The sequence below is a fragment of the Megalobrama amblycephala genome, linkage group LG14 (assembly GCF_018812025.1).
Source record: "Megalobrama amblycephala isolate DHTTF-2021 linkage group LG14, ASM1881202v1, whole genome shotgun sequence".
NCBI classification, from domain to species: Eukaryota; Metazoa; Chordata; class Actinopteri; order Cypriniformes; family Xenocyprididae; genus Megalobrama; species Megalobrama amblycephala.
Window position 1 is genome coordinate 11959911 of NC_063057.1, and position 24569 is coordinate 11984479.

Sequence of the window (24569 nt, forward strand, 5' to 3'; positions counted from 1 at the left end):
TACTGAAATGTAAAGTTAGTAACAACCAGTGTTATTGTTAATTAAAATAAACTATTATAAATAGTTTTCATTCACTGAAATAAAGCTATAAAATATAAATATTAGATAAAAAAAACTAAAAAACTTAAATGAAAATTAGAAATGTTGTCTTTAAGCAGCTAACTGAAAATAAAATACATTTAAGCTGAAGTACTAAACTTAATAAATCTAAAACTGAAATAAAAATAAATAAAGCTAAATAGAAATATTTACAACCCAAAATCTAGTAAAAATTACTAAAACAAAAATTAAAATGAAAACAGAAAATGATGGCAGCTAGATATATAAACACTTACATTAATACAAATAAAATGAGAAAATTTCATCACGATAAGCATTTTTAGCAACAGTAATTATTTCCTCTGTCGATAATCGTACACCTGCAAAACTGCGATCTTGGTTAAGTTTTGAGCATCAGACTATCCCACACCTTCAAATAAAACCCAGCATATTTTACAACATACAGGTTGTAAAATATGTGACAGGTGACAGGTTCGACATTGTGCTTTGTACCTGGAATACTCTGTCTCCTAATGGCCAGAGCGCCATCTGGTGGCCTGGAGGGATTGGAGTGTTTAGTGTAGGGCCCCTCATCTGAAAAACACAGAAAAAAACCAAAACATTTGAAAACCACACAATGGTTTTCATTCCATGTTCTTTTTTCACACGCAAGCAGCATGTACACACAAATTCAAAGACACCAAAGAAAAGTGGCTTTCTGCATCATAGCTGTCACGTACACACAGCTTTTATACAATGGCCATCACGCTCTCAAAGAGACATAGCCTTCAACAACATTCATTTGAGTCTGAGGCTGTCAGCTCTTCACTCACACGCTCAACCTCAAAAAAGACACACAGACACTCTCAACAACACATCGCACTCCCCTGCCAGTCCTGCATGTTGAGCAGAGAACAGTGGCCTCTCATCTGTGATATATGGTGAGTGCATCACCGCTCTCCCTGAGTGTGAGCAGCTCCAGCTGTGGCCATCCGATTGTGTGCTCTGATTTAGTGCCGTGGAATCCTGAGCAAAAGCAGTGGGAGTCCCGTCATAATGGAGCCCTTAAAGAACAGCAGGACGGCGCACTGAGCACTGTTTACTTTAACTGCCGTAGCAAAACGCAGCGAGACTCGGCAGCAGATCGCACATATGTGGAGATGCGTGTAGATGCTCAAGAGACCGTGTTGTGTGCAGATGGAAATGTATACAGAGAGAAAAGGATGATAATTATAAACATACTGTATCCAATCATTTATGAACATAAATGGGCTACTATTACTCTTGCTAGGGTTAGAGATCTGAACTAACTGCTAGCTCTAAATATTAAAGCATTAAAGCATTACGTTTAGTATGGAGTTAAGTAGTATGTAGTAAGCAGCACTTAAATCAGAAGTTAACATAAGCAGCTGATAGATATTACAGTTATTAAAGTGAGAGTTCACCCAAAAATTAACTTTCATTATTTACTCAAGTAGTTCCAAACCTGTATGAATTTCTGAAAATTCAATTTCATTGAAAGAATGTCAGTAACCAAACAGATCTTGCCCCCCATTGACTACCAGAGTATTTATTTTTCCTACTCTGGTAGTAAATGGGGGGCGAGATATGTTTGGTTACTGACATTCTTTCAAATATATACAATATATTCATACAGGTTTGGAACTACTTGAGGGTGAGTAAATAATGAATGAATTTTCACTATCCTTGTAACTCTTACCCTGCCATTGACAAGTTTTAATGCAATTCAAGTTTTCATGCGGTAGGTGGCGCTTTTCTAAAATAGAACAGCATCTCTGGATCCAAAAACAAGCAAAGAAGAAGATCTGCATAAACCAGAAGGAGCGAATAGAACTTGTTGTTCTTTCTTTTGATTTGTTCACTGTTTACATATTAATACAACAAAATATTCTGATAGCCTTGGAATTTTTGTGAATTTGACCAAAACTTATGGTGCTGACTGGCAACTTTGTTTTTTTAGAAAACGCTGGCAGGGAAAGAGTTAAGCCCGATTATATAATTAGTTTTCTAGCATTAATGCACCATTATATCTTTTAATGTCTTGACTGCAATATGATATGGTAATTACAGTACAGTCCAAAACTTTGGAACCACTAAAATTTTTAATGTTTTTAAAAGAAGTTTCGTCTGCTCACCAAGGCTACATTTATTTAATTAAAAATACAGTAAAAACAGTAATATTGTGAAATATTATTACAATTTAAAATAACTGTTTTCTATTTGAATATATTTCACAAAGTAATTTATTCCTGTGATGGCAAAGCTGAATTTTCAGCATCATTACTCCAGTCTTCAGTGTCACATGATCCTTCAGAAATCATTCTAATATGCTGATCTGCTGCTCAAGAAACATTTAATGTGTACAATTGTACAAAATATTTGTGTACAATATTTTTTTTCAGGATTATTTGATGAAAAGAAAGTTCAAAAGAACAGTGTTTATCTGAAATCTAATCTTTTGTAACATTATAAATGTCTTTACTGCCACTTTTGATTGATTTAATGCATCCTTGCTGAATAAAAGTATTCATTTCATTAATTTCTTTTCAAAAAAATAAAAATAAAAATTCTTACTGACCCCAAACTTTTTAACGGTAGTGTAAAATGCTACAGAAGCTTTGTATTTCAGATAAATGCTGTTCTTTTGAACTTTCTATTCATCAAGGAATCCTGTAAAAAAAAGTACACAACTGTTTTCAACATTGAAAATAATCATAAATGTTTATTGAGCAGCAAATCAGCATATTAGAATGATTTCTGAAGGATCATGTGACACTGAAGACTGGAGTAACGATGCTGAAAATTCAGCTTTGATCACAGGAATAAATTACTTTGTCAAATATATTTAAATAGTACACAGTTATTTTAAATTGTAATCATATTTCACAATATTACTGTTTTTTACTGTATTTTTAATTAAATAAATGTAGCCTTGGTGAGCAGACGAAACTTCTTTTAAAAACATTAAAAATCTTAGTGGTTCCAAACTTTTGGACTGTACTGTATATGCAGATGAAGTCTTAGATAATAACCTTAAGCACACACACAGTTAAAATTTAGGCACAAAACATTGGATTGGGATATGATTGGGACATCCCTAATATATATATTTGACATTTAAAGGTGCAGTGTGTAAATTTTAGCGGCATCTAGCGGTGAGGTTGCTAATTGCAATATAGAGAAGCTACGGTGGCCAACAAAGGACAAATATTTTGTCGTCTGAGACAGCAGAGAGTAGCTAGTCAAGCAAACGTTTGTCCATTTAGGGCTACTGTAGAAACTTGGCAGTGCAAAATGGTGACTTAACGTGTAAGGGGACCCGTGGTGTATGTAGATAGAAATGGCTCATTCTAAGGTAATAAAAACATAACGGTTCATTATTTAAGGTCTTTATACACCACTGAAAACATAGTTATGTATATCTGTCAATAGTTCCTCCTAAAATGTACACATTGCACCTTTAAATTGATTTTAATAGCATACAGAGCGACACTACTTTTAAATGGAGAAACAGACTATATAAATGAGACATTCATATTATGCTCCATGAGCTTTTTTGACAGTCTCGCTAGAGATTAGAGCGAGCGTCTGATAGGCAATTTATTCTTGATCATCCGTCATGGCCAGTTTGACTTTACTGTGGTCAATGGGCTGGACACAAGTCAGTGAACACAAGAGAGCTCCAAATGAAAGCAACATCCCACTCCTGCCTTTTTCTAAACCAAAGGCAGAAAAAGCTCTGAATCAGCCTGTCTTAAAAATACCCCCTTCATTAATAAGTCATTTCATGGAAATGAGGGGAGGTCAAAATTAAGAGGAACCTTCTGAAGACCACAGGGATGAGAAATAAGTCCTCCTCCATTTTCTTCAGTCAGTTAACAGCAACTCCTGGGGCATTTCTGTGTCAGATCAAATGCACCAAACTGTTAAATGAATGAATGGGCTCTTCACTAAAGTCACAGTTCTATGTAAATTTAAAGCATGAAAGAGTGTTTTTACTCACGGAGATGGAGCTGAAATTATAAAAGCCTATTCCTGATAGACAAACAGTTATTTAAGGCCTTTTTAACAGAGGTCCAAAAGTCAGAGACGGTGAAAAAAAATTAAAAGGAACATTATGGCACAAAATCATAATAATAAAATATCCAATAATATTGAACCAATAATAATAAATAACACTGAAATCAATAATTATTTAATGTTCAATCAATGCTGTGATGCTTATATGAATTTAAACTCTTAAGTATAAACTGTACGGTATAAAATTTGTTCAGCAAGAGTATTCAATAGACAAAACTAGCATCCCAAATTAAACATCCAATATCATCTGCTAAATACTGACTGATATTAACAAAATATCTCCTATATCTACCAATAACCACTATGGTCTTATATTTCCGTTCCTCAAAACGTTTTTTTTTTTCCCAGGGAACATATGCAGCAGTTTGTTTTTATTTCGATAAACAAGTCGATTTGACACTGGCATTTAAATTGCCAATAGATCTGAAATGAATTTAAGATTCAATCGAGCTTACCTACCCACCATCCTCTAATACAATCTGCTGTCCTTACATAAAAAAGAGCCTATTGACTGGCACTGCTCGCTGACTATGACGACAACCGACTGCTTGCATCTCCCCAGAGACCAGAGCAGACAGACTCATTTAAAATGCATAGAACTGTAAGCCCACAGTGTCTATGAACTAGCTGGTATGTGGAGACGTCACCCTCAGCCTCCTCACACAGACCGTCAGATGTTTCAGTCTTTTAGTGATGCAAGTGACGACCTGACCAACAGAGTGGTCATTAAATGGGTTATCGGCATATCCAGGAATCAGATTTCTCTGAATTTACCACAGGTTCAGAGCTAAAAGCATCATGGGATGAAGTTTACCTTTATCTTTAATCTGATCATCGCTTTCAAACGTGCTTATAGCGCTATTTCGGAAAATCAACACGGGCGAGAGTGTGGGAGCAGATTTATTTGTTTTCATGCGGTGAAAAAAAGAATAATCCATCAGCCATATGCAAAATGCTCCTACATTTGAAAGTTTCAAAAGCATTTCATGGACATATACTAGGCAGACGTATAAAACAGCATGTGGGTGTTTTCCATACAGTAGCCCAAGGCTTCGCTCCTTCATCAGAGCGTTTTACTGTGAATGAGTAGATGCTGCTGCTTTTATTCATTGTAATATAATAATTCTAATAATAATCAAATTAAAACATAAATAAGTAATAAACATAAAGTAAAAACTATATATATATATATATATATATATATATATATATATATATATATACACACACACACACACACATATATATATACATATATATACATATATACACATATATATACACACATATTATATATATACATATACAGTATATATATATATATATATATATATATATATATATATATATATATATATATATATATATATATATATATATATATATATATATATATATGTATGTGTGTGTATGTATATATATATATATATATATATATATATATATATATATATATATATATATATATATATATATATATATATATATATATATACACACAAACATATATACACACTAAATTAAAAAATGAAATCTGAAACTATAACATTTAAAACCAATTCAAAATAGTATTAAATATTATAAATAGTCTATAAATAATACTATAATAACACTGTTGCAGAGGCAGAGTTTAAGCAGATTAAATGATTGGAGAAGTCTGGCATACATCACCAGGAATAAATCTGTCATTTCATAGTAAGGTCAGAGTTATGACATTTTGATTAAAAAAAGTGTAAAGTGTTGTTAGAAAACTGAATGAAATATACGGTGGGATAAAATTCTGGTTCGGACCAAGCAATCCAACTAAATTTCACCTTTTCTGTGTCTTGTCAGTGTCTAGCACAAATTATTGAGACTGAGATACAAATCAATCTCAGTGTCAGCGAAATGTGTGGTGTTCAAAAGCCGTTGGATCTCAAAGATTTTGCCTCTTTTCCTGAATCTGGGTTACAGAGATGGAGAGAGACAAAATGAATGAGAGCGAGAGAGAGAGAGAGCCTCATCTTGGCATCCGAGCTGAAGGTGTTAGTACAAAGTGGCTCTTGCCTGTCTAGGTTACCCCATCACACAAAACACAGCCCTCCAAATTAAAGCCTCAGTGCTTGTGATGTGCAGATCACATACACAGAGAAATCAGGCGGCACAGGAATCATAGGACAAGACGCATGTGCAGTGAGGAACTGAATGTAGACCACCAGGAACACAAGCCTTTGTACCCTTCCTCTTTGACAAAACACATTCCATTCCACAGATGACAGATGTTTGTCACAGTCACAGTTGGACAAATGTAGAACATATGTATTCCCCCTCAAGTACCAGATCTTGATGCAAATTAAGTTAATTAAATTAGCGCATTCCTGCTAAACAAATATACAGAAGGGTCCAAAAGCCCAAGACCACAATGAAAAATCTCGGAATCAAAATCTAATAAAAAGCAGGAAAAAATAGCTAAAAGTAAAATATTATGACACAAAATTAAATATTCAAGATTATTCAGAACTTATAATAAAAAAAAAAAAGATTAAATTAGAAATTAAAAAATAAATAAATTATTGAAAATCTAAAATAAATAAAATACACCAAAATCAATAGTTTATTTATAATAAAATAAATGCTGTGATGCTTAAGAAAGTTGAGGATTCTAAATATCATACAAAGTATGACATTTGTATATCATATAACTACTAAAATTATTATTTTAAGAATTAGAAGCTTTGGTAACACTTGGTTATACAATATGGTTTGTTACCATTTGTTAACATTATTTAACTACATTAGTTAACATTAACATTGAACAATACTTCTAAAGCATTTATTAATCTTAGTAAATGTTAATTTCAACCTTGCTAATACATTATTAAGATCAAAAGTTGTAAAAACTATGATCAGTAAGTTATGTTTTTACATTGCTTTAACTCATAAAAATAAGTTAAGCACTTTTCAACTTTTTTGTTATAAAAGATTCAACTCATTTTTTAAAGTCATTTTAATGTAATTCAAGTTGAAATGACTAAAACATCCAAGTTGATTGTACTTAAAAAGTTAAGGCAGCAACATTAGTTAATGCACTGTGAACTAACATGAATTTTTTTATCGACTAACATTAACAAAGAGTAAGAAATGCTGTAAGAATAGTGTTCATTGTTAGTTCCTGTTTGTTATTGCATTAAATAATGTTAACAAATGAAACCTTATTATAAACTCCGTTACAAACTCAAGGACGGAGGCTATAAAGCATAAAGCATGATGAAAAAATAATGTACAACAAACAAAAGAGCAGAAACAAAATTATTGTGCTATTATTTTTCTAAGATCAGACTTCTCAGATCAGAGTCAGATATTTTGCCTGGTGGACACTAAAATGGGCAAGAAAAAAAATGCAGAACACTGTAAACCACTCAGAACTCCATATCAACAGCATAACATTGCATTATGACTTTTAAACAGTTAAGCGCCACTCACATATTAAGAAAAACATAAAAATCTAGCTTTTTTTTGCCATATACAAGATACACACAGCATGACAGACCAGGGCCAAATGTGAGACGTCTAGAGAGGATCCAATCAAATATCACAAAAGCTCAGCTAACCAAGTTCCAATCAGCTGTTTCAGCCATGTCTCTTGTATCCTTCATACATTATTATGCAGATGACATTCAGGCCTGACAGGGTGGCTGAATGACTGAAAATGCATTCGTTTATGATTCAAAGACCTTCAGGAAATAATGATAAAAATACAAATTTGGGTGGTTTAAAAAAGTAGCTTGAAAGATAACACAATTTCCACATTTAACATGCAATTTTCACACCAAAAATTCATCCCTATTCTGACAGATTTAGCTGTTTAGAGAAAACAAAGCCACACAGCAGGATATTAATTAACAGAATTAGCCAAAGCCTATTTTCAGCATCCAATCGCTCATTCTCCCAGTGTCACCATCCCTGGCGGTACTCACCGACGTCACTGCGGAAAGCTCTGCTGACACCACAAAGGAATGCCATAGGGTAAATATTCTCTACAACACCCAGGGGTCGTCTGAAATCCACCTCACTCACTGGAACCCAAGACTAGCAGCGCCAGAGATCTTCAACCTCCACAGCTGTCCAGCATCTGTTTTCTGCATATTTCAGCCCTGTATCCCAGCACGTGGAAATGTCCACACAAAACTGCTCATACGCACACACACACATTCGAGCGCAGGGAAGCAAGATGTTGTTCGGATGAGTGCACCGGTAGTTTCTGAGGCAGTGGGTGTACTAAAAGTGCTGATGATGGTCCAACATTTTACTTTATCCTTCGCTATTCAAAGAAAAAACCCCAGGGCACTTATGCACTCTATATTAAAGATGCCGCAAACCAAAAGTTTAAAACCATTAGAAAAGTTCTTAAGAGATCAACAAGTCAGCCTGCTTCATTCCACCGGCGACAGTCCAGGTTGGTTGATGACGCATCCTGCGAGCGCATCCCTCGATACAGGTGGCGAAATGAATAAATGAATAAAACCCTGGGTTCTCAAGGCACCAAGCATTAGGACAGACCAAGGCGAGACTAAAAATTTCGGTCTTACAGCACAAGGAAAATGGAAACGAGAGTGTACGCTTGTGCATGGCAAAGAGAGAGAGCAAGAATGGGACAAGATGAGAGACGCAAGCAAAGCGGCCGTCATCCTGTCAGGTCACAGCATGCTCGCTCATGCATATCCGTACATTCATTTGGAGAGTTGGAGGACATGAAAGCATCACTTCCTTAAAGCTTCCGAAAAGATCAGGAACTTCTGCAAATTGCAGGCTTTCTTTTTTCCAAGAAACCCCTGCTAACAGACTAAATAATTTGCAACACAAATTCGTACAATTCTCTTCATGTCAAAGGCCTTAAAAATAACATGACATTGCTATTGTTTGAGATTAATAATGATAGGAACAAAAAATGTGAATTTTGACTGTCCTCAATAAGAACTTCAGTATTTTTGTGCAAAACGACTTCAAACTCTGGTTAAAACCAGACTGAAGAGCGTGTGCTACCCCAGGGGGGAGTGAAGGAATAGCTCTATTATTTTTAGCTGTGATCTCAGACTGTGTAAAGTGGGATGACATAAAGTCCACCCATCCAGATTCACAGAGTGGAACTACATCATACATAAAGGGAGCAACAATCCCAACATCCTCCTGGGCACTGTGGAGGAGTGTCTGCCTGTATTCACCTCTAAGTAGAGAGGCGGGACGACCTGGGATTAAAAGCCCTGAAATTTTAACACGGGTGGCCTGAGCAGTCAGTTCATGTCATGCTCAACCATTGGTGGTTCAGATGAGGTGGAACTATAGTTGGGATGAAGGTGGCAGCATGGATAAGAAAGAGATAAGAAGGAACGAGAGAGCGCAGAGTTTAGATCTTCTGAGAGCATCTAAATGAGTCTGATAACCTGATCACTGACGCATTTTGTTTTGGCAAAAATGGCAAGAATTTTCTCAAACTACAATTAGGGAAAATAAAACTTGTTAATGAGTTTTATTATTCCAGCATTAAAACTAGGGGGACAGTTGTGGCCTAATGGTTAGAGAGTCAGACTTGTAACCAGAAGGTCACGGGTTCGAGGTACCGGCAGGAATGAATGGAACAGTGACCTCTTCCAATCTCATTAAGGTGCCCTTGAGTGAGGCACCTAACCCCCAATCACTCCCTGGGCGCCACAGCACAAAATGGCTGTTTCAGGTGTGTATCTGTTCAATACTCACAATAATTAAGATTAAGAGATCCAGTTCAGTAAGACAAAGTTTAAAGATACATTCTCTACATTAACATCACAACGGTGTACTAAAAACAGAAAAGATTTTCCTTTGCATTTTTGAAAAGTTTTGTGTGCAGACGACAATTTTGTCAAAACAATCCCTGGCATTCACACAGATCCACAAAAACGACTAAAAACGCAGTATTATGCATGCCTGGCCATGGCATCACCGTTTTCACAAATTCACGTTTTTGTAGTTTACATGGAGACAATAACGGTATCGTTTTCAAAAACGTGCACGTTTGCATTTTCAGGCCCCCAAAATACCGTTGTCATGTAAATGAACGGCCAAAACGGAACCCCCCATAACAAAGCAGACAGTTTCTTAAAGGTGCCCTAGAACTTCTTTTTGAAAGATGTAATATAAGTCTAAGGTGTCCCCTGAATGTGTCTGTGAAGTTTCAGCTCAAAATACCCCATAGATTTTTTTTCATTCATTTTTTTAACTGCCTATTTTGGGGCATCATTAACTATGCACCGATATATAGGTTGCGGCCCCTTTAATTCTCGTGCTCCCCCTCCCCTGGAGCTCGCACTTGCCTTGAACAGCATAAACACAGTTCACACAGCTAATATAACCCTCAAAATGGATCTTTACAAGATGTTCGTCATGCATGCTGCTTGCCTACATCGGATCATGTAAGTATAGTATTTATTTGGATGTTTACATTTGATTCTGAATGAGTTTGATAGTGCTGTGTGGCTAAAGCTAACATTACACACTGTTGGAGAGATTTATAAAGAATGAAGTTGTGTTTATGCATTATACAGACTGCAAGTGTTTAATAATGAAAATAGCGACGGCTCTCTTGTCTCCATGAATACAGTAATAAACGATGGTAACTTTAACCACATTTAACAGTACATTAGCAACATGCTAATGAAACATTTGGAAAGACAATTCACAAATATCACTAAAAATATCATGTTATCATGGATCATGTCAGTTATTATTGCTCCATCTGCCATTTTTCGCTGTTGTTCTTGCTTGCTTACCTAGTCTGATGATTCAGCTGTGCACATCCAGACGTTCTGCCCTTGTCTAATGGCTTGATCATGGGCTGGCATATGCAAATATTGGGGGCGTACACCTTCTTCTGAGGTCTTTTAAACAAATGAGATTTATATAAGAAGGAGGAAACAATGGAGTTTGAAACTCAGTGTATGTCTTTTCAATGAAAGTATAAATATCCATTTAAAAGAATTCTTACTGACCGGTATATTTTTTGTTGTTGTTTTGAGCTATTAAAATGACCTTGGGATCTTCACACTCCAAACTGAACATGAGTTTTGACTTCACTGCAGCATTTGATCATATGCCGTATGCAATTTTTAAGAAATGCACAGAAATGCTCATCATCTGTTACTCCACAGTGGGAACATCTAGAAAAGAAGCTTATGTAATCTTTCACCTCTGGACTCAGTGCTGGAGCTGCAGCTGGCGGTTCAACACACATTCAAACTCCCTGACCCAAGCTCCATCACTGAGCTCATTACTGACCACACCAGACCCGCAAAGCAGCAGATGATCTCATAGTAGGTCCATGTGGTTGGTCAGCTGAATTGGTGGTCAGCCAAATTAAGAATACCAGAAGATAAATGAGAACAAAAATGGTGTACTTGTGATTTTCCAGACTATTACAGAAAAACAATTAAATAGCACAATGATGATGCAGAAGTATGCAGGGGTGTCATGCACTTCATTTTAAATTTTATTTTTAAATTCAATTTTATTTTTATTTTATTTTATTTTTAGTATGAAAATAAAATAAAATGAAAGGTTTGAATGGACATGATCCGAGTGTCACTGAAAAAAAATGGCATCACTTTTTAAAGAACAAAATGTGCATGAGTTGCATTTTCTGTTATTTGGTAAGCAGAAAGCAGGATGAATGTGGGACCCCTGGGAGAAATAAAAACAAATGACTGTTCATGCCAGACAGCTTTTCATTCGCTGAGATTCCCCACTGTGGCATTGACCATCTCAAGCAGACAACCCTTCGGCAGCATCCCTCCTGTGGATAAGTGGCTAACTCTTCAGAGTGATTCTACCTTTCATTTCAACCCACTGCATGTGACGCTCATCTCTGAAGCTTATCTGCAGAGCAGGTGAGAGGTGCTCCAGCTCCCACTGAAGGCCACTGCACTGGGTAATTGGCTGTAGAAGTGTTTGAGAGGCCAATCAATTTAAAAGCTAAAATTTCAAACCGCAAGTCATGTTATTCTTGAAAAGCCAAAAGAAATAATCTAATGAAAGAGGCTCTTTGACCTCCATAAAGGAAGGTGCAGTATGGTGATTTAAAAGATGAAAACTGCTGCTAGTCATGGTGATACAGTATTTTTAAGAAAAAGTAATACTACAAAATACAGGTGTTTAGAGTTTCTCAGTGGGCAAATGCGTAGCTAAAACTGTTTCCGGGGAAAACATACTTTTATCTCCAGCAGAGATAATGAAGATGGTCTCATTTTCACAATTGAATATTTAAAGGAACAGTTAACACACACAAAAAAACAGCAAAATCAAGTGACTCTTATGAGCCTGATCATTTAATGAATCAAGACTGTCAAACCGCCTGCGCTTTCAAAATAAAAGTCCTGTTACTGACACATCGGCCAAACAGAAAAAAAATTATTGGCCAATACAGATAATTTAAAAATGCCAAATATCGGCCGCTAATCACATTCAATACTGTGGAAGCCTGTTTCCACCACTGATTAAAAAATAAAAAAAGTAACTGTGACTTTTTATCTCACAGTTCAGAACTATTACATCTCGCAGTTCTGACATTTTTCTGAGAACTGTGTGAAATAAAGTCAGAATTGCGTGATATAAATTCGCAATTCTTTGGACATTATTACTCGCAATTGCGAGTTATAAAGTCAGAATTGAGTGAAATAAACTCGCAATTGCTTGTTACAAAATCAGAAATGTGAGATATAAATTTATAATTCTGAGAAAAAAAGTCAGTCTTCTTTTCTCAGAATTGGACTTTATAACTTGCAATTTGCAGTTTATATGTCACAATTCTGAGAAAAGAAGTCAGAATTCCGACATATTAATTCACAATTGCGAGAAAAAAGTCAGAATTGCGAGATATAAACTCGCAGTTATGAGAAAAAAAAAAAGGTCACGATTATTATTTTTAAATTGTTTTATTCCATAGCGGAAACAAGCTTCCATACAATACGGACTGTGATCTCAAGTAAAATATGATTTCTTGTGCACAAGATTTCAACAACACTGATTTTGAGTTTTTGGTGAACTATTACTTTAAATTTGCACTCTGCAAATATTTGAAGTTCCTGAACACATCACTTCTTAACTCAACGGGTCTTTGATGTTCTCAGTAAACCAAAATGTGTGCGATAGAGAGCAGCGGGCGACAAGTGCATTATCTTAGAGCAGCACGCTATAACATCGCCTCATAACTTTAGTGCTCCCCGAGTGTGGAAGAAAAAGAAATCAAAGCAAAGATGATAGTGTAGGGGGAGACTTGCTAGCTCACTGGGCAAGGGGAACTAACTATTTGTTCTCTCTCACTCCACCAACTCTGGAGGAATCCTAACTGGCGAAGAAGATTGAGAATGACAGAGAACATACACCTACGTCTCTAACTCATCTTCCCCTCCCTTTGGCTTCCTAACTGAAATGAACAAGCGCCGTTGTCGCCCGCTGCTACTGAATGTTGCGCCTCTCTCCACAGGATCAGCCCTCCATCCGGAGTTCCGGACTGTTTTTTTTTTTTTTTTTTTTTAAAGTAAAGCCCATGCAGTGTGTACAATACAAGGATTTGTGGGGGAAAAAGTTTGCTGTACAGATGGTGACCAATCTAGGGTCTGGATTAAAAGATTCGCAGGAACTCCACACAAACTCATCTCTGCATGTGCTGTGAGTTATTCTGTTTATTATGTAATAATAAATAACGCTATCTAATAATTCAGTTTATTATTATTATTAATAATAATAATAATAATAATAAAGTATAAACTGGCTATTGTCAACAAAAGAGAAGTTTTAAGGGCTCCCTGCAGTTTCCCCCCTAAATAAAAGCTAAATAAAAGCATTTGAAAATGTAAAAATTAAGAAATCCATAAATATTAGAACTAATTCTAGTAGTAGTATTATAATAAATATTATATTTTTCCCTAAATACTCTAATAAATATTAAATTCTATTTAATAAGAACAATAATAATGCCCTATTGCCCTATATGAAGTACAGTAAAATAAAATTATTTTTGTGTATATATATATATATATATATATATATATATATATATATATATATATATATATATATATATATATATATATATATATATATATATATATATATATATATAACAAAATGTGTCACCAAAAATGCAAACAATGCTAACAGGCTGATATCTAGCTAGCAAAAGGACAACCAAACATTTTATATTTAGTACTAGTTTTTAAAATATTACAACATTTTACATGTTTTATTGCGGTTGTACCGAATGACCTGATGTTTCAGGACATGCATATGAGCAAGTGAAAGCATTTATTTTTCAAATAGTTAAAAGAGAGTTACTTTGCTTCACGACCATGTGGTCCTCTGCAGGTGTCTGAATGATGTCACATTCTGTCACATGATAGTGACCGCATGACTTGATCCAAAATGGTCCCTTTACATTGGTTACTCCAAATTACATCAATAAAATTCATCTTTCCGGATATTCTTTCTCATAACAAAAGCAATGACTTATAGTCATCTACACATAATTTTAATACCATTTTGCACTATGTTGGTATATGATGTTATAAAATCATGCCAGAATAAAAAAAAATATACATTTATTACATGTATTATTACATGTTTAAGATTTTTTAATCACAAATGAAATGGCTGTATTGGCCTTTGGACGGTTAAACCAAATGACCTTTTGACACTTCAAAATCTTTAAAATACCTTTATATGTAGCAAAATATAATTAAAACCTTTTGGATTCAATAAAAGAGATCTAGTTTACTACCTTACATACTTTGCATATCATATCATATTTTATTACTTTTAAGGCTTTTGGACAAAAAAATGACCTGTCATGTCATTGAACCATATTCTGTATATATATATATATATATATATATATATATATATATATATATATATATATATATATATATATATATATATATATATATATATATATATATATATATATATATATATATATAAAGAACTAAAAAAAGTGCACTTAGACGCGATGTTTGATGCCAATGTTTATATTAAACCGCTAGGCCAAAAGAGTCTTTATTTCCACCGGCTGTTCGGTTTTCCCATCAGCCTGGCTGCGTTAGGTTTCCATGACACTCTGCGTCGGTTCCAGTTTTACTATTTGGACATATGGAATCAGATGATTACGCCCTGCAGGCATCTTAACCAATCAGACGACATGCATTGCATTACACAACCTGTCGAGAAACAACGCTGACACCACAAAATTAAGTAAGCTACAAGACCAAGCTCTGACGCTCTGGGTCAGTACACAAATTTGGGGAAATTAGCTCCACACAAGCAGCACCGCTCGAGGACACATGCAGAGCAGCTGACACAGGCAAAAGCAAAGCAAGCCTTGCATGTAATGAGGCTAATGAAGGCTTCTGTTCTGAATCACGACCGCTTGTTTGTGTGCACGTACGCGTGTTTATAGGACCTGCATTGGGTTGGCGTTAAGCTACTCGCTAAATTGGGTGTGATTTTTCTCCAGAATGAACCTAGTCCAGGTTGATGGACATCATAATACCAGGGCAGACTGTTTCCATCGGCCGTCCAAACCTGCAGCAGGTTTCAAGACCAGCTGGAGGCCGTCAAGTCCTGCCAAAATCGGACACAGGGCTGGAAATCACTTAATTGGGCCCGTGAGAAGAGATAGCTCAGGAAGGACTGCCATTTATGGGTATGTTTTCTATATTATTAACCTGTCTGAGAAGCACACCAGGGGTTTTTCTTTTACTGAGGTGATATTTAAACCCTGCCAGAGCTGAGGTTGAGGCATGCTTATCTGTCTCCCATCTGAGGTAGCACCAAAAAAAAAAAAACCCATACACTTAACCTTTAGAAAACTCTGTGACATTCATACCCTTGGGGAAAAATTACAGAGAGGCTACAAACCATGGCGACAGAGTGTAGTCCATTCAAAATAACAGACTTCCTCCATAGGCACAAAGGTTATTCTACTGAAAAAAGACAGGGCTGATTGAAAACCCAATGGACTCTGAGAGGCTCTCGTCGCCTTGATCGCCTCACATATCAGCTGAACGACCCAAAGCCCTGACACTTCATCGGCCCATGCAAGGAAGGTAACGTCACAAAGCTGATATTGCTGACAAGAATTATTTACTTTAACCTATCCACAGTCTGCTCTGCTAAAGTAAGGGACGAGCAAACCACAAAGTACAAAACTTCAGCACATAACTCTTATGCTACGGACATAAAAGAGGTGTGCTGTTCATTTTCTAGGTGATTTCACTCAGTTTTCACCTGGTGAAGTATAAAACTAGTGAAAAATATATTAGATTGCACTGAATTGCTGTTGGCAATGAGACTAGGCAATGGTTTTGATCTCAGATGAGATGTACTGCTAGTGAAAGCAAGATATCATTCAACATTTCAACTAAGAATCAGTTTTCTTGCAACTAAAAATGAATATTCAGGAGGTGAAAGAAGTGTTTGTATCCTATGGAAGCTTGTTGTCACCACGTAATAAAATAATGTAAAAGATAACTGTGACTTTATCTCACAATTCTGACAATTCTCACAATTGCAAGTTTATATCTTGCAATTCTGACTTTTTTTATATCTTGCAATTCTGACTTTTTTTCCCGCAATTTCAACATTTTTCTCGCAATTGCGAGTTTATATCTCGCAACTGACTTCTTTTCTCAGAATTGTGAGGTATAAACTCGCAATTGCCTGTTATAAAGTCAGAATGGCAAGATATAAAATCACAATTCTGACTTTATAACACAATTGCGACTTTATATCAAGCAATTCTGACTTTCTAACATGCAATTGTGAGTTTATATCTCAATTCTGAGAAAAAAATTCAGAATTCTGAGATAAAAAGTTGCAATTACCTTTCTTATTTTTTTATTCAGTGGCAGAAACTAGCTTCCATAATATCCATCTTATTTTGCAATGTGGAAGTAAGCTATTTTAAATGTCCGATTCATTAGCCACAATAGGTCAATAAGTAGAATAATAATGAAGTGCAGTAAATGGTAAAACTATTTGCGCTACAAACCAGTGTGTTTATGACTATGATAATAAAATAATATGATAAGAGATGCCAGCTTGAAAGTAATGCAAATAAAAGGGTTGCAAATGTGCAACAAAACTTTTATTTTATAATTAATAAAATTATTGGTTATTATTCAACATTTGAGGTCCAATTGTAAGGTTGTAAGGTTATTTTTTGTACCAAATCAGGCAAAAAGGACCCAGAAGACCCTATCAACACACTAAATTTCACTCAGATTGCATATCAACCCCCTGGTATTGGTCCAGAGATTTGCACAGGAAAAAAATCTCTCATATTTTCTTCAGAAAAGGTAAAAATCTAGTTAATTAGTACACTTGTTTCCCATGACAGATGTTTTACTGGTCGCAAAAGGCTGGAGGTTGACACATCAGGACCCTTAACATCACACTTAATGAGCTCTGTTCTCCTATCCTCCATTCCACATGCCATGATTTAAATATAGGACACTTATTGGGAGCTGTCAAATCATAATGCCTCTAGGTTTTACAGTTTCAAAACATTCGCCTATAATGCAAGAGAGCCAAAACAGCATCACCTCCTCTTCCTGGCACTAAATCCAGCTGTCAAGCAAACGTAAAAGGATTGATGGAGGCTGTTCAAAGTGAAAGCGGAGGAGATCAGGACATACGTATGCCAGCAGAATGAATAAGAGCCAGATGCGGTGAACACACCACCTCTCATCTCCTAAAAAAAAAAAAAAAAACCTGACAGATTTCTTGTGAAACTTGAGCCTGGTGAAAGAGCTTGAAGCTCCATGGACTCTTCTGAAGCCATGATAGCTCCTCCGGTGTGTGAATGGAACAAGAAAAAGGTGTGATGCTCATATGGCTGCACGACAGCAGCTGCAGTTTCTGCTGTTGAATCCTAGGGATGTGTAAAAGTACACATTAATAAACTAGTCAGGTTGCTGAACAACAAGTCCACATAATGGTTTTAAAAGGGACCAATTATGCCCCTTTTCGCAAGATGTAATATAAGTGTCTGTAAAGTTTCAGCTCAAAATACCCCACAGATCATTTATTATAACTTGTCAAATTTGCCCCTATTTTTGTGTATGTCCCTTTAAATGCAAATGAGCTGCTGCTCTCAGTCCCCTTTCCAGAAGCTTTAACAGCTCGCACTTCAGTTGCTCAACAACAACAAAGCTGGGGAATCTCACGCAGCCAAAATGACGATTGTCAGTAACGGTGTTCAGCCTTACATCGTTCAAACCGGAGTCCGACACTGATCGAGAGACTCAGGAAGAAGTTACAACTTTTAGAATGCAACTAGATGTTATGGTTAGTGGATAAATTTATGTAGTTGCTGTGGAGTTGATTCAACTCATCGACTAGCATGTGCCGTCATGTTAATCTTTTGTGCAAATCCAGTGATGAATTGACCCTAGTTTGTGAAGCAGTCTGGCGTAAAATGACGGCATGGTAACAACACTCTACTACAACGACTCTTGCTCTACTCTAAAGCAGCCCAACATGGCCTCGCCCCCTTTGTTGCGTGTTCTCGGGGGCGGGGTTTATGTAAATTTTGGGGTTTGTGATGTCAAAAACCCAGGAAGAAGCTCGTTGTAGTCCCTACCAGCCATTTGTCGTAGTCCTTAAAAATCAATTTCTGTTAAAAAAGTGAAATCCTAATCAAGGACCCCTTTAAAAAAATTACTCGCCCCAAACATTTTTAATTCTATGCAGCTTTTAACACTGTTCAATACAAGTGCCAGTTTATTTATTTATGCACCTTTTCATACATTAAACATACAGACAGCAGGATATCTGATGGCTGATCATTTCCTTTTGTTGACCGTGCAGTTTTCTTTCCCTCAGTTGTTGTACAATTTTGTCTTTCTATCTGGTGTGAATCAGAGCTTAGCAGCTGGTTCCCTTAATGCAGCTCAACAAACTGAGCTCTAAATTGTTTTTCAGTTAGGAAGCAGGTGGCCTAAGCCACTGAGCCTAATGCAAAAGGGTTACAGTGTACCCAGTGACTGCTGAAGAACAGAAATGGAAAATGTCCCTTATCGGAGTCAGGGAGCGATTAGCATACCAATTATTACAGTAGGTACGGTGTGACACTGCTAATATCAGCTGCCACAACCAGACACACAAACCTGGATGCGAACATAAGCTCGGGCAGACACAGAAAGAAACGTATGAGCACACAATCTCCCACACAAGCACAATATACAATCTTCAAAACAAACAGACATTTTTCTGTGTATATAAGATACAGCCAGATCTTTCTGCCCACTTTGTATCGGAAAGCAGTACAGTTGTGAGTGGCAGTGCGGTTGGCTCGACTCATTACCATACATGCAACTAAAAAATAATTGGCACAGCTCACAGAACACCTGCAGAGGTGAACGAAGGCATGAAAAAAATGGAATAAATTAATTCAAATTAATTCAAATCAACAACCTATTAGTAGTAGTAGGCCTCTACCACCAAAAATCAACTGCTAATTAATATTACATTTTAGGCACCAATTATTTTGGAGTAAAATGAAGAGGAAACCAACACCCTTGGCCTCTTTTTCTTTTTCCGACCGAATGCCTGCAAATGTGTAACAGAGATATAAAACTGACAGGCCATGGCACCATAAATGCCACTACCAAGACAAATGCTGCACATGGGTAAGGCCAGGAACACTAGGCGATCTCAAATGAGATGACAATTCATCAACAACAAGGGCTGCAATGGACCCTGGTGAAAGGGGAAAAAAAGCTGTTTTTTCTTTGGGTAGAGATCATCTACATTATTCAATACTCTTAGGTTCCAAAAGTGTGTTTTTGCAGTGAAGAAACATGTTTGATTCCCCAAAGAACCTTTCAGAGAACAGCTTCAGCGAACAGAATTTTATTCTTAGTGTGAAGAACATTTTAAATAAGATTTTTCACTATAAAGAACCTTTTGTGCAATGAATATTAAAGGTTTTTCATAGAACAATAGATGCCAATACATTATTACATTGATCTTCTGGAATAACTGATTCTGATTGGTTAAATAAGATATTAAAATGATATTATCTGATTATCCTTCAATATCAATGCTTCTAACTGTTGCAAAGCATTCACTAATATCACCAGACAAAGCAACATTATGACATTTCTGATGTAATGAAGATTACACATCGCTTTAACCTTTTGTGGCTGGCAGAAACCATCAGCCTACCGAAACCCTAACATCAGAGTCCATTAGCTTACATCATCTGACATGAATAAGTTATTCCTTATATACACTCTCATTTCACCTATAACAGATGACTCGCTGACTCATCATGAGTAAAATGACTCTACCTAAGAGTCTAACACCACACACAAAACACAAAGTCCAAATGAAAGGCTTCATTCACACCGCAAGCTAAAGTGGCTATTTGTTTTGTGAGGCTCTTCAAATGACCTTTTAGATGTGCCTCATATCAAACACAAGTCTAAACATGTGACATTCCTAAAATCCCACAAGCGTAAAACAGCCTATTCTGGCATATTTATGTTAATAATGTGATTAAATAAGATATTTTGTATTTTGCAGTCTTTTGTATTTAATAAATGTAAAAAAAACTTATTAAATATTAAATATTACAATATTAAAAAATAACCAAATTATACCAATATATTGTATAATCTATACTTATAACAGTTCTTTCTGGTTCTTGAATCTGATTGGCTGAGAGGTCTTTCCAGCCATGCGATATTCTACCAGTACAAACCATTTCGCCGTTTGAATCACTCCACTGTCAACATTGTCACAGCGAGTGTCATGGCAGAAGAGCAAACACACCACATTTTTATAGATACTACTGTTATTTTGTGGAGATGTGAGCTCCAGGCCGTCAGCGGCCGTTCAGAGCTCGTGTACCCGCCGAGAACAGCTTCATCTCGGCAAGTGCTTCAGGGATTTGCCACTGTCTCTTATAGTGGTTAAACATGAGATATAATTTATTTTGGGTACATTAAAGGGGCAATCTGAGGTCTTATTAATCTATTACATGTTCCTGAGCAAATCAAATTGGGCTATGTTAAATTTAATCATTTAATATTAAGGCTATATTTAACTTAAATCCTGTGGAGCACTGCTTTTGTACGTTTGAGTGAATTGTACCATTGCGTTTATTTCTTATTGTGTATAATGGCTATTGTTGTTCAATAAATATTATTTTATATAAATAGAAAGGGTCAGTTAGTGTTTAATATGGATTGAGTTACATTAATACGCCTTTAGATGGCAGCAAACTTTATGGGTGAATGAGTCAGTCGCAAGAGACTTTTAAATTGAAAGGGACTTTTGTAAACAAAGGACGTTGTTTTAGCGCTGTTATGGAAAATTCCCTGTAAAAAGGACAAATAAATAGATCACTTTCCACAGCGGACATTCAAATGGATTTTTATAATGGATATAATATTGTGGACATGGACCTGAAGAATGAATGTTATATCAGACAGGTTATCAGATACTAGTTCTAAAGTGACGTTTTAGAATTAGTAACGGAATCTTGGTCAAACTGTCAACTTGAGATTTGAATCCGTGGCGGAAGGAAGTAATTCTGCACAAAAGAGGTTTTTTAAAGACACTCCATTGTTATTTCTTATTTATTTACACACTCATACCGTCGAACTGTTGTATAAATGCAATATCACACTTGTAGCCGTGTGATATGGCTTTATATCAGCACGCTGTGATTACCTAAGGCCAAATCAACATATCCAATTTTTTCCACATCTGAAAGTGTACCAGATTTGAACTAAAAATGTCAAATTCACAATGATTTCTGCTGTTCACACTGTCATCCACAACAAATCTTTGTCACATGAGGGAAAAATGTCCAATTTGGGACACATTCAACCATGTTGTAGATACATTAAACCCCAGGAGGCAAGACCCACAGGGGAAACTATACAGCTGACACACAATAGTATCATATGGGAAATCAGATGTGAACACCTGCAGCTACAAGTTTACAGCAGATATTTTTAAGACCGGAAATTAGTACATGCAAAAATCAGTACCATCCAGTTTGAAACTGGTTTGTGCATGGATGAAAGAGATCTTAATTCTGGCTGAAATGCTTTTTTCACACAGCCAACTGGGTATTTACTCGTCTTATTGAGGTCAAGTGTTTTCCCCTGAGGGAGGACAACTTGCAGTATTTATGACGACACCATCTCGCATCTCTCAAGCAATGCCAAGTTGGCTAACTCACACAAACCATTACTAGTCAGGGTAACATATGCAAAAATAATTCGTCGGTGTAGCAGTTCTCTCATAGAAAACACTATTTATAGTCACTGCACAGTGGGCAAACTAAAAAAGAAGAAGAAATCCATTAGTCAAAATGCAACATGACACGCAACTCATCATGATTCAGTTAAGTTTGCACTAGAGATGCTTAAAACAAACCCTGCTGACATCTGCCTGTGTTTTCCAGGCACACCAGGATCAACAGACAAACAGTATTCCCAAACCACAGCACGAAGCAGTGTGCCTTCAGGTAAATAATTAACAGGGGAGAATCTGTCAGGCAGATACTAAGAAAAAAGACAGCAGCATTGTTCTCCTACAAGTGCACTAAGCAGACCCCCAAACTGCACTCTACTGTTAAATATTAATGAAGGGGGGCGGGTGAGCGATACTTCAGTGCGTCTTTTTTGCCCCAGGCTTTATGCGAGAACATTTCAAAACAAAGGCGCGCGTTTTGATGACCATCGTTGGTCCATTCCGTTGTGCTCTATCAGGTCCGGTGACCCCCGTTCTGCGTCTAAATGCCCTGCGTAAACGTCCGTATATCATACAAGCACGCGTTCGCTTAACGGGGAAGGCTGCATAAGGTATTATAAAGGATGAAAACAACCGTGATCGTACCTTTGTTCACTCTCCGCAGTATCTGGCATCGGCATTTGAAAGAGACGGCTATCATACTAGCTCAGCCGAAGTGCTCATCCAAGGGCTGCGATGAAAGCGATTCCTCGCGCATACATGGCACAGGCGCCGTGTCCCACAGGAGAAAGGCAGACTCCGTAAGCGGTGCAGAGCTCGAATCATGCACTACCGTCCCTGCAGCGCAGAGATCCGTGCTTTATAAAGCCAAATCATATTTTCCCCCACATATAAAATCCATTGGAAAGCGCGCGCAGAAGAAGAACACGCACAGCGCGGATGATGCGTCTCATCTGAGACTCAGCCTGATCTGAATGGGCTTTTAAAGTTGCATGCTCGGTGTGTTCAGTAGTAGCTGGGTACCTGAGCACAGCTGGAGACAAGCGACTTTCGTCGATAGAATTACTGTTATTTGCAAGCAGTGTCAGAAATTAACTTTTCCATTAAAATGCATATTTACCACTAGACTTTGTTTTTATCATTTATGAGGGCACAGTTTCAATTTAATCAATTCATTATCATAAATTCGCAATCTGCATAATTAGATTTGGAATTTATTACTTATAGAGCTGTACAGTTTTAGTCATTTCCTAAGGGTTTTTTGAATAGCTGTTCTGAATTTGATTGAAATATTCTACTATAAAAATTACTATTAAATACACAGCCCAAGTTGGGTTGAAAATAGACAAACCCCAGCGATTGGGTTGTTTTAACCAACCTGCAAGGTAGTTTTATTTTAACTCAACTATTGTTTAAAAATTACTTGCTGTTTTACTGATTTACTTCGTTTTCTGTCTATAAATGTAACCAAACAGTTGTTCCCTTGTCTAATAAACCATGTAATATATTAAAGCGTCTTTGGAGTTTCCATGGTTTCTAGAAAATAAAACCATAAAGCGGATATGACGCCATTGACAGACGACTCCCGGACACGTCCCGCATCCTTGGTTAAAATCGCGATTTTCTCACAAATAGTTGGAAACATTTGGGATACTTTAAGTACTCATCTGAACAAAATATATAACATTGGCCTAGTGGTTTTTGGATATTTTACTGCAAAAATCTTACATATTGTGCCTCTAAAAGTTGGAAATTAACATTTATGTTTAATAAATGAACAAAATAAGCTAAATTAATAATTAAACATTTATTAAATTGCTAAAATGTTCACATTTTGATTATTATTGTTGCCTCTAGTAAGTATGTGTCTGATTTTTTTTTTTTATTTCCATCCCATTTTGGGTTCATTTTAAGCCAGCCATATAGTAATTTTAAACAGTACTTGGGTTGGTCAAACATTTAACCGAACTGCTGGGTTAAAACAACCCAATCACTGGTTTGTCCATTTTCAACCCAACTTTGGTTGTTTTTAACCCAGCATTTTTAAGAGTGTAAAAAAAAAAAAAAAAAAAAAAAAAAACATAAGACATTGCATGGCAAATTCATTCACAAAGACTTAATTACCAAATTTTGCATTTGGATGGCATTTTGCT

At 36.3% G+C, this 24569-nt stretch overlaps 1 protein-coding gene across 10 annotated transcripts in view; it reads right to left on the bottom strand.

The window, feature by feature from the left end:
- grip1 (glutamate receptor interacting protein 1) overlaps positions 1-24569 on the bottom strand; it is a 307700-nt gene that overhangs the window by 104260 nt on the left and 178871 nt on the right. For 9 of the 10 annotated variants that reach the window (XM_048155158.1, XM_048155152.1, XM_048155156.1 and 6 more), the window contains exon 2: positions 553-633. In XM_048155158.1, the coding sequence (XP_048011115.1) occupies positions 553-633 (81 nt within the window). Of the gene's footprint in view, positions 1-552; positions 634-23061; positions 23412-24569 lie in introns of those variants that run through there. The other variant, XM_048155159.1, reaches the window with a different exon arrangement.